The 14,095-nt window shown below is 36.8% G+C and overlaps 1 protein-coding gene across 1 annotated transcript in view; it reads right to left on the minus strand.

Annotated features, from left to right (window-relative positions):
- Positions 1 to 1,597: 1,597 nt before the first annotated feature.
- Positions 1,598 to 14,095, minus strand: part of ANKRD26 (ankyrin repeat domain 26) — an 88,275-nt gene continuing 75,777 nt past the window's right edge. Inside the window, 6 exon segments of the mRNA XM_039839669.1 lie at positions 1,598 to 1,847; positions 2,976 to 3,021; positions 6,676 to 6,904; positions 8,291 to 8,508; positions 9,070 to 9,225; positions 9,228 to 9,359. Of these exon segments, the coding sequence (XP_039695603.1) occupies positions 1,711 to 1,847; positions 2,976 to 3,021; positions 6,676 to 6,904; positions 8,291 to 8,508; positions 9,070 to 9,225; positions 9,228 to 9,359 (918 nt within the window). The 3' untranslated portion in view covers positions 1,598 to 1,710.

Genomic DNA, 14,095 nt, shown 5'->3' on the forward strand with positions numbered 1-14,095 from the left:
TCTTGCAACTTTTCTATAAGTCTGAAATTGTCGATACAGTCTATTTCTAAAAGAAAAATAAATTTTTTAAAATGATATTAACAAATTATGATCCATTGGGTAAAATAAACCATGAATCCATACTTAGAAATGAGTAAATAAATCAAAAGATTAATGAGGATAGAGATATTTAAATGTTCTCAAAGTACTTCTCCGTAAAACACTAATTAATTATGCAGTGAAAAGGGAACATTTCAGAGAGAAACCAGCAGAAGCTACCTTCAGTGGTCAAGGTCAACATCACCACTACTAGGTACACTTGAAACGTACATAATGTTGTACGCCACTGGTAATTTAACGATTTTTTAAATGTTAAAAAAAGAAAAAAAATATTGCCAATATTGGGACCTATCAAAATTGTAGGTCACATCACAGGCCCACTTCTGTGACACTGCTGCTAAAAACATATGATCTGTATCTTATAAGGAAAAGTCAGAAAAACCTACTTTGAAGGACATTCTACATGACTAGAATTTACTCTTCAAAAGGTTCAAGGTCAGGAAAGACTGAGAAACTGTCTCAGACTGAAGGAGACGAAGGGACATGACAACTACGTACAATCCATGGACTTGAGCAGGGTCTTTTGCTGTGAAAGATACTGTAGACAAGGGGAAAGACTTGGAAAAAATGTGAAGATTAAATGATAAAATGCATTAGTGTTAATTTTCTGACTGTGAAGGTGGCATGGTAGTTAAGTGGAATGGGCTGACTTGTAGGAAATAAACACTAAGGAAATCAGGGATGATGCCATAATGTCAGTAATTTACTCTCAGATGGTTCTGGGGAAATAAGTTCTGTACTAAAACTTGGAACTTTTCTCTAATTTTAATACTGTTACCAAAAAATAATCCATCAATCAATAAATAGAAAAGGTGAAAAGCTTCAGTCATCTTCCATGAGGATGAATCTATGAATTAGTGTTTAAAATGACATATAATACATTTTATGGCACTAGAACAATTGTAAGACATCCAAACATTGATGGTAACCATCGCCGCAGATATCAAAATGCTGTCTGTCTAAATCTTTAGTTTCACAGATAGTGATGAAAATACAAAAAAGCTGTCAATGTACACTCACTCCTAAAGCATCATGACAACTTGGTTGTTGGGGTGTTGTTTATTTTTTTATTTTATTTTTTTATATTTTATTATTTTATTTTATTATTATTTTATTTTACTTTACTTATTTTACTTATTATTAATGCCTACAGCACTTGGTCATCCTAGGTGGTCTCCCATCCAACTACTAACCAGGCCTGACCCTGCTTAGCTTCTGAGATCCGACACTGGGCTTGTTCAGGGTGGCATGGCCATAGACCATGGACCATGGCCGCACTGGGGCAGGAACCCAGGACCTTCTTCTGCGTGTAAAGCAGACGTGCTAACCGCTACACTATGAACCATGTCCTGGGGTGTTGTTTAAACAGCTGGTATTTGGGTAGTCTGAGTATGTAAAACTGAATAGTGCTTGTTTTCATTCACAAAATCTGCTAGAGTTGGTTAGATGCTAAAAAACATGATTTAAAAATATTATATATAAATTTGCATCTTCCACATACGATACAAAATTATTTTTTTTACTAAAGATTTTCACATATCATATGGTTAATGAGAAACAATCAAAATGTTATGTAAGCAGTCCAGTAAATAAATTTTTACTATTTATCTTTTAGATCATATAATTTTTCTTCAAAATCTGTACATATTCTTGTGATGTTTTCAAAACTAGATCTTGATATAGACTTGACTCATCAATAGAACGTAGAGGAGAAAGTCTGTAAGATTCAGATTCAAATTCAGCAGCAGCTGGAATGAAAAAGAAAGAATTATATTCTTTATCTAAAATACAACTAAGTATGAATGTTAAGAATGAAAAAAATCTGTGTATGACTAAAGTACGCAATAAGAGGTTACTATTAAATATAATTTGCTCATGGTTGCACACTGAATTAATTGCTCTTGTGGCTAAGTGTCAGAGCTGATGTTCTCATTCTTCATTCATTTATTCAACAACCGCGTGCTAAGGCGGTACGACAAGCACTGGAGTTACAAGACGAAGACGAGACAGTCCACCACTCAACAATCATATACTATAATCTGAAACAAACAGATTTTGGCAATTTCCTTTCAGAGGCACATATACTATGACAAATCTAAAACAGGACACATAGCAGGAACATCCCTGTTTTGTGTCTATGTTCTCGGCTTTTTGGTGGAGGTGATACGTAAGTTGATACTTGAAGGACAAGGAATAATTATGCCAGATAAAGGGAAGGTGAGATGCAAAGACAAGAAATGAGGAAAAACACTCGTGGAATTAGAAGTAGTCCAATTTGTCTAGACGCTAGAGCAAAGGAGCAGAACAGAATAAGAAGCAAGAAAGAAGGCTGAATTATTTGGCAAGAACTAAATTGATCTGGGTGTTTTTATTCCTGCAAAGGAATTAGGAGTTTCTCTCCTCAGGGCAAAAGGTAGACCAAGGACAAAGTCAATGACTAGAGATGGAAATGTCACCCAGCAGGTGGAACTGTAATGGCTTGGCTAGGTATTACTAGATGGGCCTGGTTAATGGGTGTTATATCACTAGCAAGAACACGAGGAGTCGATGAAGCCCAGTTTCTGACAATAGTTTCAGTGTGCAGGCTGACAGTTCCATAGGGATGGCGGAGGAAAGGAAGCGGGGAGCCGGAAATAAAGAGAGATATGTGGACCTCTGAGATTTTTAACAAGCTGTGGAACGTGATCAATAAACGAGGAATAAGTGTATTATTCATTATGAATGTTTTTGCTTTTGTATTTTCATTCGCTACATATAAGTAAATATTTAATGTAGTATCTTTTATGCAAACATGGAAAGGGATGTCATTTACTATTTACGGGTTATTACAAAAGTCAATAATATCTACATTTAATTAATAAATTTTGGCAACATACCTTCTTTTAGTTCTCTAGTTATATTCTTTTCCAACTCCTGCTGCACCTGAAATAAGTCAAATATTATTTATAGTATTTAAGTTAAACAGAGACATTATTGTAGGAATGACATACAGTGTATGAAATGTGGTCTTTAAATAATACTTCTAGAGACTAGACCTAACTTGGGGACTTCATAGATACATACAAAAATAATCACATACCTAAAATAAAATAAATTCCTACTATTTTAATGTTAGATATAGAGAAAATACATATGTAATGCTATTTAGATTAATTTGATAAAAAGTACAATTGATATTGGTCTATTAAATAAACAATTTTAGAACTGTGATGTTTGATCTGATTAGTACAAAGAAGTTTAAACAAGTCAAATCATATTTCACACCAAATGCATTAATTTGCAATTCTTAGAAAACTTGCCCTTTATGAAGGTTTAAATAGTTTTTCTTTATTTTAGTGGATTTTCCCTTACAATGAACTTTCCATTTTTGCACTTTTAAAAGTTAAAATCTTAAGGTATGTTCTGGGCTACTAACCTTAAATACATAAAATGATGAAAGTGGTACTGCCATGCTATATGAAAAATCTTCTGGCGAAACCAAAAGCAAAACTATTTTGCTGTCTGTGTTACGAATTGCTTGAGGTCGCAACACCAATTAGCTGGCCAGGAAGGGGCACTAAGTCTTTCTACTGAGCCTAGAGTTCTATGCCAGCTACTTCCTCATATTCAGAAAAAATAGGATAATTTTTAAGTATAACTCTTATAAAATGCATATATAAAACTTTGTCATGTAGTTCACTAACGTTTAGGCATGAGACACAAAATAATAGCTTTCTAACTACACTGTAAGCTTTAAAGTCATGAATAAAAATAAACAGAAATTAATATGAAAACTCCTATTAGCAGCAGTCAATACACTTAGTTTATAAAGCACACGTTGTTTCAGCCATAAGACAGGAAACTTGAAGGAGAAAATCTTTAGTTCAACCAAAGAAGATGATCTTGAAGAAATTCTTGCTTAAAAAGCCTTTTATTTTCCTCCAAGTAAAACTTGATTTACCAAATTCAATCAACAAAAGAACCATCCACGTTGTGGGGTATCTATAGCAAACTTTAAAACACAAAACGGATTCCTCTTTACCATCTACCACATTTCTGTCCAAGCTCACATCATCACCACTGTGGAAGGGGACTTTCCAGGTTTTCTGTAGTGATGCTGGAGACCTGTCTCTGCTTCTGGACAGAGTGCTGCTCTTTTCTCTCTCTGATTCAGCCGGGCACGACTCGGCAACCAGTGCCCCACAAGGGAACTACGCATCCCTTGGAACTACAACATGAAGTTAAAATAAACTATTTTTCAATTCATCTAGAAAGACTAAATCATAAACACCTCTTTCCTGCCAAACAAATTAACCGAAGGAAAAATTTCCACAAAAACCTTCTCTTACATGGCTTCTGCATGTACATATTCTTTCATCTTCACCTTCGTTATATGACTTTCCTGGTAAGAACTAATAAGAACATTCTAAGTATGTATAATGCTTAACCATTTACAGAAGTATCTGACATTTATTTTTGTTTTGTACCCAGTAGTCCGGTATCACCACTTTGAAGCACTTAGACCCTATTTGACCGAAAGGCTGTCAAAAAATCCTTATGTAGCTCTCCTGCGATTATTATGAAGCCAAATGAAAAAACAAATTTGCTGCGTCTTTTGATACAGGCCTATGCTATTTTTCTCTGTATTAGGAAGACCTTAGGGACACCATCTAAACCATAAATCAATGTGCATTAATTGAAATGGATATTTTAGAAAGTGATGTCAGGACTAAGGCAAGTGAGACAACCCCTTTGCACCTCCCCTTAGATCTGCGACTAGTCAGACATCTATAATCCAACAAAGGTTCCCGTGCTCAGCACACTAGGACACCTGAAAGATCCACACATCAGTACCTGGGAAGGTATGCATATTGGAATGTGTAGGGGGCAGGATGGGGAAGGACAGGGACAGGCCCATAACTGCAGTTCCAGGCAGACAAGGCTGAGCCTGCAGCCTCAGCAAAGGCAGTATTGGTGGAGGGGTCGGGGTACCGCCCCCACAACACAGCCCAGCAGTGAGTCAAAGGGGCAGCAGCAGCATCCCCCACCTCCCCAAGAACTGGGGGCCCTCCCCAGCTGCAGCAGCACTCGCACCACCAGGGAAACCAGCAGCAGCAGCAGAGACAAATCCCCAGGCTCCAGGCCAGAGCACAGCTCTGCCAGTGGCCACAGGGAACCAGGGAGCAGCTCAGAAGGCTCAGGAACAAGCTCCCCTCAGCCAGCCACATCTCCCACCACCACGCGCGTGGTTGTGCCCCGAGACCCGGGGACCTGGATACAGTGGTGACACCCACCATCCTGGTCGCCCAGGCCAGGAATCCCAAGCCCACAGCTAAGCCCCCACATCGGACCCAGGAGGTTCAAGTAGCACAGGTGAGAGAAAACACAAATTGGCCTATAGCACCATCTGCTGGAAAACAAAAGAAAGAGCTCTCTTTATCAACCTGCTGAACTCTTCAAATCAGATGTTGCTAAATAAGAAAAGTGTTCACCACTTCAAATGCACCAGCAAGCAGCGTCAACAAGGTAACATGGTACCACAGAAAGAAGGTGACAGTTCAGAAACCAAACTCAAAGTTGCGGAAGACTGTGATCTCAGTGATTGAGAATCCAAAACAGCAGTCATGAAGAAACAAACGAGGTACAAGAAAACGCAAAACGGTTGTTCACCGAGCTCAGGAATAAAATTAATAAACAGAAGGAGGTCTTTACCAAAGAGTTGAAAATTATAGAAAAGAACCAAACAGAGACTCTGGAGCTGAAGAACTCACTAAAAGGAGATGAAGAATGGCTATTTTAATAACAATGACTCCCAGTGAAAACTAATTGCTGTCTAAAGACTCCCTGTCATTGTCATCTTAGTCGTCAATCATTCAAGCGACAGCAGAATATAAAAAGGAAGTGAACTTCATTTTAAAAATTCAAATATTTGCTTCATTTTACTATTTAGAAAATGAACAATTGCTCAGAAAGACTTTTTACAAAAATTTAAATAAAAATGCTAAAAGTAAAATAGTAATTAAGGACGTACTCTCAAGTAAGATGACAAAAATTTTAACTTAAAAATAAAAATTACTTTTTAGTGTTACGAGTTTACCTAATTCATAAAAAGGATTGATCTCAGTTTCATTTAAATAATAAACATTCATATATGGTTAAGGATTTGGATGTCAATCATTCACTAATGCTTAGGAGTGAAATAACTCGGGTGCGGCAAAATTTTAAAATTATGAATCATCGCCAAACTAAAATCAATTAGAAAATAAGCCAAATCACTTCAAAGTATACCACTATTTTACTAGGCAATATGATTTAATTTTAAAACCATATTTAAAGGCAGCTTTTCAAAAAATTGATAGTGTGTCTGATTAGATACATTTGCTGATTAAAGTTAATGGTAGGTACCTCTTAGACATGAGAGATCCAGGGAATTCGGAAAGACTGCAGAATTTCTGTCTCCTTTCTTTATGAGCACACATAATTATGACTTTTATTTAGTGTGCATTTGTCAATGAAACACTCAAAATTTCACCAAATTAACAACAAGAATTATATAAGAAATCTGAAACCCAAGGGAAAGAAGATAATATAAGCAACCTTGGTCAAGTAAGTCTCCAGGCTGTTATTTGAAGTCCGTGGGGTTGAGACAGGAGTCACCAAGTTTTCTCTTGGAGCAAGATTGCTATGGCTTATGAGACCATGATTGAGACTTCCAACACCATGTGGCTCCAGGACTGGCTTCGTAATAAGACTGCTAAGTAGAGATTTGTTCTGTTGTTTCTTCACGAGAAGTTTGGTGCTGATCTCTGCTAGCCTTTCATTAGTCCTGTGAAGATTGTAAAAAACACATGCTCAGTATTTAACTTTTCCCTGAATGACATTTTTTTAAGTTGCCATCATAGTAAATGGAATTTCCCATTAAACAGCTTTTTAACACTGAAAATGTATCAGAGCAGACCTAGTATATACAAACATAGGTTTATGACTGTTCTAGAGAAGTACCTATGTTTCTAGGGGGATTCTTCACTATCAGTTCAAAGTAGGGAGGGGAGAGAAATGGCTCTCAGTGATGTAGACCAGAGGTCCCCAACCCCTGGCTGTGAACTGGTGCCAGTACAGGCCAGTACAGTACAGCAGGAGATGAGCAGCGGGCCAGTGAGCAAAGCTTCATCTGTATTTGCAGCCGCTCCCCAGTGTTAGCATCAATGCCTCAGCTCCACCCCAGATCATCAGGCATTAGATTCCCATTGCAGCACCAGTCTCTGGTGTCACACAGGCTGGGGACCACTGATGTAGACGGCTTACCAGGTGATACTTGGTGCCTTCAGGAATGGCTGTACTCATGAGATTCCTGAGGGGGCCATTAGGCATATTTAGTAAACCAGTTTAGAGATTTTTAAAAAATCTCTCAAAGATATTTCCAAGCACTTGCTTTCCTCACCCTTGTACCATACATTCATTACCTTGGAGAAATTAACCTTTTGGCACTGGACATGATTTAGAGCAGCAACCTCTAGGGGAGACCAGATAGCCTAGCTGGTGATCAAAATGAACCAAAACAGCTCCAGAGACAATTACCTTATACCATCGCTACCGAAGAATTGTGGTGGGATCTGCCCTTTCTGTCCTCCACACACCCCCTCAGGCAGACCACCTCATTATTTTTAGCCAATTTGTCAGTTAGAGGGCCCTTCACCCCTATGTTAACCTTTCCATATTAAACATGTATGCCTTTAGGTCCTGTGGAAAATCTATAAAGGATAGTTTGTCTCAAAGCACCCTCTAGTGTCAGTAACAAAGATCACAATCCAAAAGTACATTTACCAAGAGCCAGAAAGTGCAGAGTACTTAACCTTTTGGGTTTAAGTTATTATCTTCCAAAAAAAATGGTCAAACTCATAATATTTCTATTTAGTGAAACTCTGACAGAAAAGTTTATAATAATAATATCGCTGTCTAAATTATAAAGCTTCAAAAACAGCTTACAGACTAGTAGATCAGTTAACTATAAGAAAACATAAGGTGAAAAAATACAGTCACATCAAACTGCCCTAGACTAACACTGTAAAGATAAGTTCTTTTATTAAAATCTATTCCCAAAATTATACTTAACTTTCACTTCCTACTAATCTCGTGAACCTGCCTTGATAAAAATGACGCTTTAGAGGCAATACGCTAAATTTATTTTTTCTGATTCTATGTTTTGACTTACTTGTTTAGTTTATTTGCCAATGACTTTCTAATTTTTAATTCTTCTAGGTAGAGTCGCTTATATTTTTCCAGTTCTATTTTATTAGACTCTTCTTGAGAAGTTTTCATTTTGGAGAGTTCAGATTCCAGATCTTTAATTCTAAGTTCCATTTGACTTCTTATTGAAGCATTATTATTCTCTCTTAATTGATCTAAGTTTTCTTGAGATGCTGCTTGTGCCTAAAAGCAAATAAAAAAATACATTATATAGTTATAGGATTTTTTTTACTTTTAAATTTGAGTCAATGATTCAGAGAGTAAATTTAAATGTGAAAAAAGTTGAAGTTTAAATATTTATCAACAATGTCAACTGAATTAAATCTGAATTATGAAAATAAAGTTGAATCATTCTTCTATTAGTCATTCTTCAATGACTCATGCCATTGGACAATTCATATAACAGAATATTTTAAAAATTTTAGAAACTGAACAATATAACAATAACCCAAGAGTATAGTGTAATTTTTAAACTACGATTTTTTCTTTTCTTCCTAATAGTATTGTTTTATATCAAGGGGTCTTAAAAATAAAATGATTCTCTAGGAAGACTCATTCTGAAAGATTAATTTTGAGATAATAATGATGGCAATTGAAATATTTAAAGGAAGAAACAAACACCATCTTCCTTTTAGACATCTACAAAATAAATTGCCATAAAGTCGGGAAACACATACTGTGTACACATAAAAAATGTTATTTGCAGTTAAATAAATTAAAGCACATTAAAGCACAATAAATTACCTGTAAAAATAGATTCACTTCTTTTAATTTTTCAACTATTTCCTGTCTTGCTCTTTCTTCAATCTCCCGTTTATACTGTTCTACTTCACTGTATTCTACCATATTCATTTCTATGTGACTTTTGAGATTTACTAATTCTTGTTTCAACTTTTTTTTTCATTCTCTTGTATTTCACATTTCTTTTGTATTCCTTTCATAGATAATAATTCCTGTCGAAGAAACTGATTTTCTTCATCCAGACGTAGACATTTTAAAGATGAAGTTTCCAGTTTTGCTGTAAGATCGTCAGTCTGCATAAATAAGTTAATAGAGTTTGGTTATGAAAGGAGTAGACTCAAAATTAGTATCAACTTTTGAAATAAATTCAGCTGCAATAAAATGTGATCTGTACTGTAGTGGAGTCAGAATGTGGAACCTTGAATTAATCAGAATCAAGAACAAAAATAATTTCTTTACTGTCATCACTTTTGCAATGCAACATCTCCACTTGATTTTATACTATTTCTTGCATGGCTGTTTTGTGTCTTTCCTGCACAAAATTACTATAAGCCACCTCTTAGTCTCTCACCTCTTCCCCCATCTAAACACTCCATCAATTTTAAGTTTTAGGGATATCATATTGAGTTATTTGGCCTCAGTCAATAAATGCCTTTGAAAATAAGACTCTAATTAATGAATCTTACGGACTCTACTGCCATAAGCCTTTTACTGAACTACAAATATTTTATACTAATTTGAATTGCATGGCAAGAAAAAATGATTCCCAGGGTTAAAGAGAAATCGCATCTCCTAGTGTAAAAATTTAGTGAGATGATTCCCACATTTTGCGGGGGTGAGGGGCTGAGGGGGTGGGGGGAGAGCCTTAATTCAACAGTGCTATCTTGTAATCCTTTGTTACTTTCCACAAAACAAGAGACCATACTAAACAGCAAAGACAGTATCAACAACAAAACTTGTTGGAATTTCAGTGATACTGAGTTGGGAAGAACTAATTTCCTTTAGATTCAATGATGATTTTGAAAGAAAAAGTGAATGGATTTCATGTTTTTAAAACATGTCTACACATTCTTTGACACTTCTTCTAAGGAGTTCTTTGACATTCCCCTTAAATACTTGCTGACCTTAGTAACTAACTGGTTTCTAGTAATAGAATATGGCAGATCCGCTATCTGACTTCTATGTTTGGGTTAGAAAATGTGATACAGTCTCCATCTGCCTTTCTCTCTCTAGGGACCCTCCCCCTGAGAATCCAGGCAGCATGTTGTGAAGAATAAAGAAGCCCAGGCACACAGTCCGTCTTCCTATAGATGTTCCGACTGAGATAGCCTCAGCTAATGTCCCGGACAGAAGCCAGCTTCAGCTACCAAACACGTGCATGACAAGACTTTAGATGATTCTAGGGTCCCAGCTTCAAGTCATCCCAGCTGATGTCAAGTGGGAAAGAAATGAGCTGGACTCACTGAGCCTCGCCTAACTACAGGTTTGTGAAGAAAATAAATGCTGTTTTGAGTCACTAGGTTTTGAGGTGGTTCTTTGAGGAGCCATAAAAACCCGGCACAGATACTGATATTAAAAATGGTATGTTGCCTCTAACAAAAAAACTAACACATCTAGGAATGCCTCTGGACAAGGAAGTAGGCAGAACCTCAAAAGATGTAAAGAAGTGTGAGAATGCAAACCAAAAAGGTCTCTAGAGATGGTCGGTGGAGGTCTGATGGCCCCTGAAGAGCCTAACAACAAGGGCTTCTAAGCATAGGAAGAAAATGACACCAAAACCTGGATGAGTGGGGACCCTTGCTATGAAGCATCTGAAAGTAAAACCAATGAGAAAGATAAGCTTAAAAAAAAAAAAAAAAAAAAACTATGACCTATAAAGAAACCAAGACTCACTGGGTTTAAATATCTGTTTCCCTCTTACAGCCTCTCTCGCATGTCCAATTTTCAAGTCATGCTGAAATAAAGAAATGGCTTCTCGGCTAAGATCAAATCCAGAATGCTTCCAGGAGGACGTGGTCTAAGTATGGAGACAAGACTATAAAACCCTCTGTTAAAAACTGGGAAAGAGATAAGAAGGTGCTTCACATTCCTTTCAGGATCTTATGACTCTAAAATTTCAAAAGCACTGTCCTCAACAGCTACAGGAAGCCCGAGGTGAAGAGCTTAACTCAAAACAATTTGTGAGGGTGGCTTTTCTAGTGGAATGAATCCCAGTAAAATTCACAAACAATTCAAAATTTTAGAGACTTCTAGTAGCAAAAAAACCTGCTTGGACTCAAGGAGACCAAGACAATACAAAATAAAAAGAGGACTGTGGGTTTTAGATGTTCTACAGGGAGGAAGCAGGCTGAGAAAAGAAAACCAAGCACAGGTCATTTCTTATGAAAAGAGCAGAATAAAGTGCTCGGAGGGTACAGCAAAGGGCCATGGTTAGGACTAGGTCTTCATCAAAGCACTGGCAGCGCGCACCAGGCTGCATTTCAGAATTGCTATGGATGCGTGTACCTCCCGTTCCCATTTCCTAAGGGGATTCTTTAGCCGTTTAGCAGAATGTTGGGTGCGTGGGTGGCAGATAACTTGTCTCTTTGCTTCTCAAGTCTTCATACTGAAAGGAATTGTCCTCAAGGAGCTTTACTCCAGCAACCACACCCAGGCACCCCAGCCCCACCTACACCTGATTAAGATAGTAAATTCTTAGAATTGAGCCTGAGCCTGATGCCACAATAATTGAGACGTATAGGGGTATTAGGTAGGATCAATGTTGTTTTTATGTGGAATTTAAACAATTGTGGCCAGTGGGTAGATTAAGCTGGTTTTTAATGTGTCCATATGTTTTATAATATTCATTCCATACACAAAGTAGAATATGGGTCATCCTTAGTGACTTGCTCTCAACGAACACAATACGGCGAAAGTGATGCTGTGTGAATTCTGAGGCCAGTTCAGAAAAAGAAACACAGCTTCTGTCTGGCTCTGTATCTCAGGCTGCTTAACCTTGGCACCCAGCCCCCGTGTAGTGAGGAACATTGGGCCAAATGAGAGCCCAGGTGTTCCAGCGTGGGTGTTCCGGCTGTCTTCCCCAAAGTTCCAACCGTCAGCATCAACCACCCAGACATGTTGGTGAGCAAACCCTCAAATGATTCCAGGCACCAGCTGGAGAGTCGCCCCAAATGAAGATGATGGGAACAGAGACAAGCTGTCCTGGTCGCACTTTACCTAAGTGACGATTTGTGAACAAAGTAAATGTTGTTTATTTATTAAGCCACTAAACTTTGGGGAGTTTGTTAGGGTACAACAAAAAACCTTTTCTGGATTAAAAAAGAGATAATAAGAAATGTAACTTACACTGTGGAAATTACTGACACACCCTGTTTTATTGAACTTAGCTTTACTGTGCTTCTCAGATATTGCATTGTTTTTACAAACTGAAGGTTTGTGGCAACCGTGAATCCAGCAAGTGTCATTGGTGCCATTTTTCCAACAGATTCAAATGATGGTTAGCATTTTTTAGCAATAAAATATTTTATAGTTAAGGTATGGACATTGTTTTTTTAGACACAATGCTATTGCACATTTAATAGACTACCGTATAGCATACACATAACTTGTATATGCACTGGGCAACAAAAACTTCTCGTGACTTGCCATATTGTGATCCACGCTTTATTGCACTGGTCTGAAACCAAACTCGCAGCATCTTTGAGTTATGCCTGTAGTCTCCTTTAAGATGAGATCTAATAAATGTTGATATTAAATTTTTGACAATGCTAATGAGAAAAATCAGAAAACTAGAGGAAAGACATAAAAAGTTTTTCTAGGGTTACCTCAATTATAACTAGGCAGGTATGAAACTTAGAATTTTCAATTTAAGGGATAAGGAAGACTAGCAAGAAGACATATAATTCAAAGTATAGTAATTGAAAAACTAGACATAAATCAGACCTTTTACCTGATTTCGATTAACCGAAATTCTAAAAGAGAAAGGCAGCCTTGAATATTTATGAATCAATCTAATACTCAATCTTTTTCTTTTCCTTGGTCAAGAAATAGAGAATGTTATGGAATCACTTTTAATCTCAGTAGTAAAAATAATATAGTTTCCTTTAGCACTATTTAAATACAATTTCTTCTTTACCTTACTTCTACCTTGTTTGTATGGGAAGGTAAAAACATCTCACTTTTATGGTATACCACAATGTTTTTCCATATCATACCAATTGCCTTTGAAAATTTTAAATTTAAATTATTAATCTATTATTAGTGTCTGATATACTGATTAAACACAACTCGATTTTTAACAGCTGTATTTCGAAATTCTTTTCTTTATATTGGATGAAATATAGACTGTATTAACTATGTATTAAGCTACAAAGTACTGCTATGCATCTCTATTTAAGTGAAATAAGTAGATATAGTGAACTATGGTTTCTGAGAATGTAGGATCTATGCCAAGAACAAGATTGGCGCCAATGATATACAAAAGAACCAGGTCAAAAGAGGATCTACTTGTGAATTACAAGATGATGGATTAGAAAGACTTGAGGAAAACAGAGATTCCGGATTTAATCTCCTTCCTAGACAGTGAAATCTATGGGGGAATCTGTGGATTATGAGTGAAACACAATGAAGCAAATGGCTGATTAAGTCAACAAATCCTTTTGCCAACATTTGATGGAAATGAGAGTGAAGTGGGAGGCCCTGATTTGAGACTTAAGGTTTGAACAAAGGGGAAAAAAGAGAAATAAGCTTACTTTGTAAGCCTACTTTCTCATCATATCATTAAGTCAGCAAGGCATGAGCTGGCCACAGACTCCATTAAGAAGCAAAAAATCTCCACAAAGGTGGAGTCATTTCACTACACTGATATGACTTTTTATGATTCCATAAAACAACTGGTAATATGCAAGATGACTTGGAAAGAGATCTTATAAAATTTGATCTGACACTGGCAATAAGAACAGACATATAAAAAAATGTCAAATGGTATAGTCACTTCGGAAAAATGTTTGACAGTTTCTCAGAAGGTTAA

Source organism: Pteropus medius, unplaced genomic scaffold, assembly GCF_902729225.1.
Source record: "Pteropus medius unplaced genomic scaffold, Ma_sr-lr_union100, whole genome shotgun sequence".
Classification (NCBI taxonomy): domain Eukaryota; kingdom Metazoa; phylum Chordata; class Mammalia; order Chiroptera; family Pteropodidae; genus Pteropus; species Pteropus medius.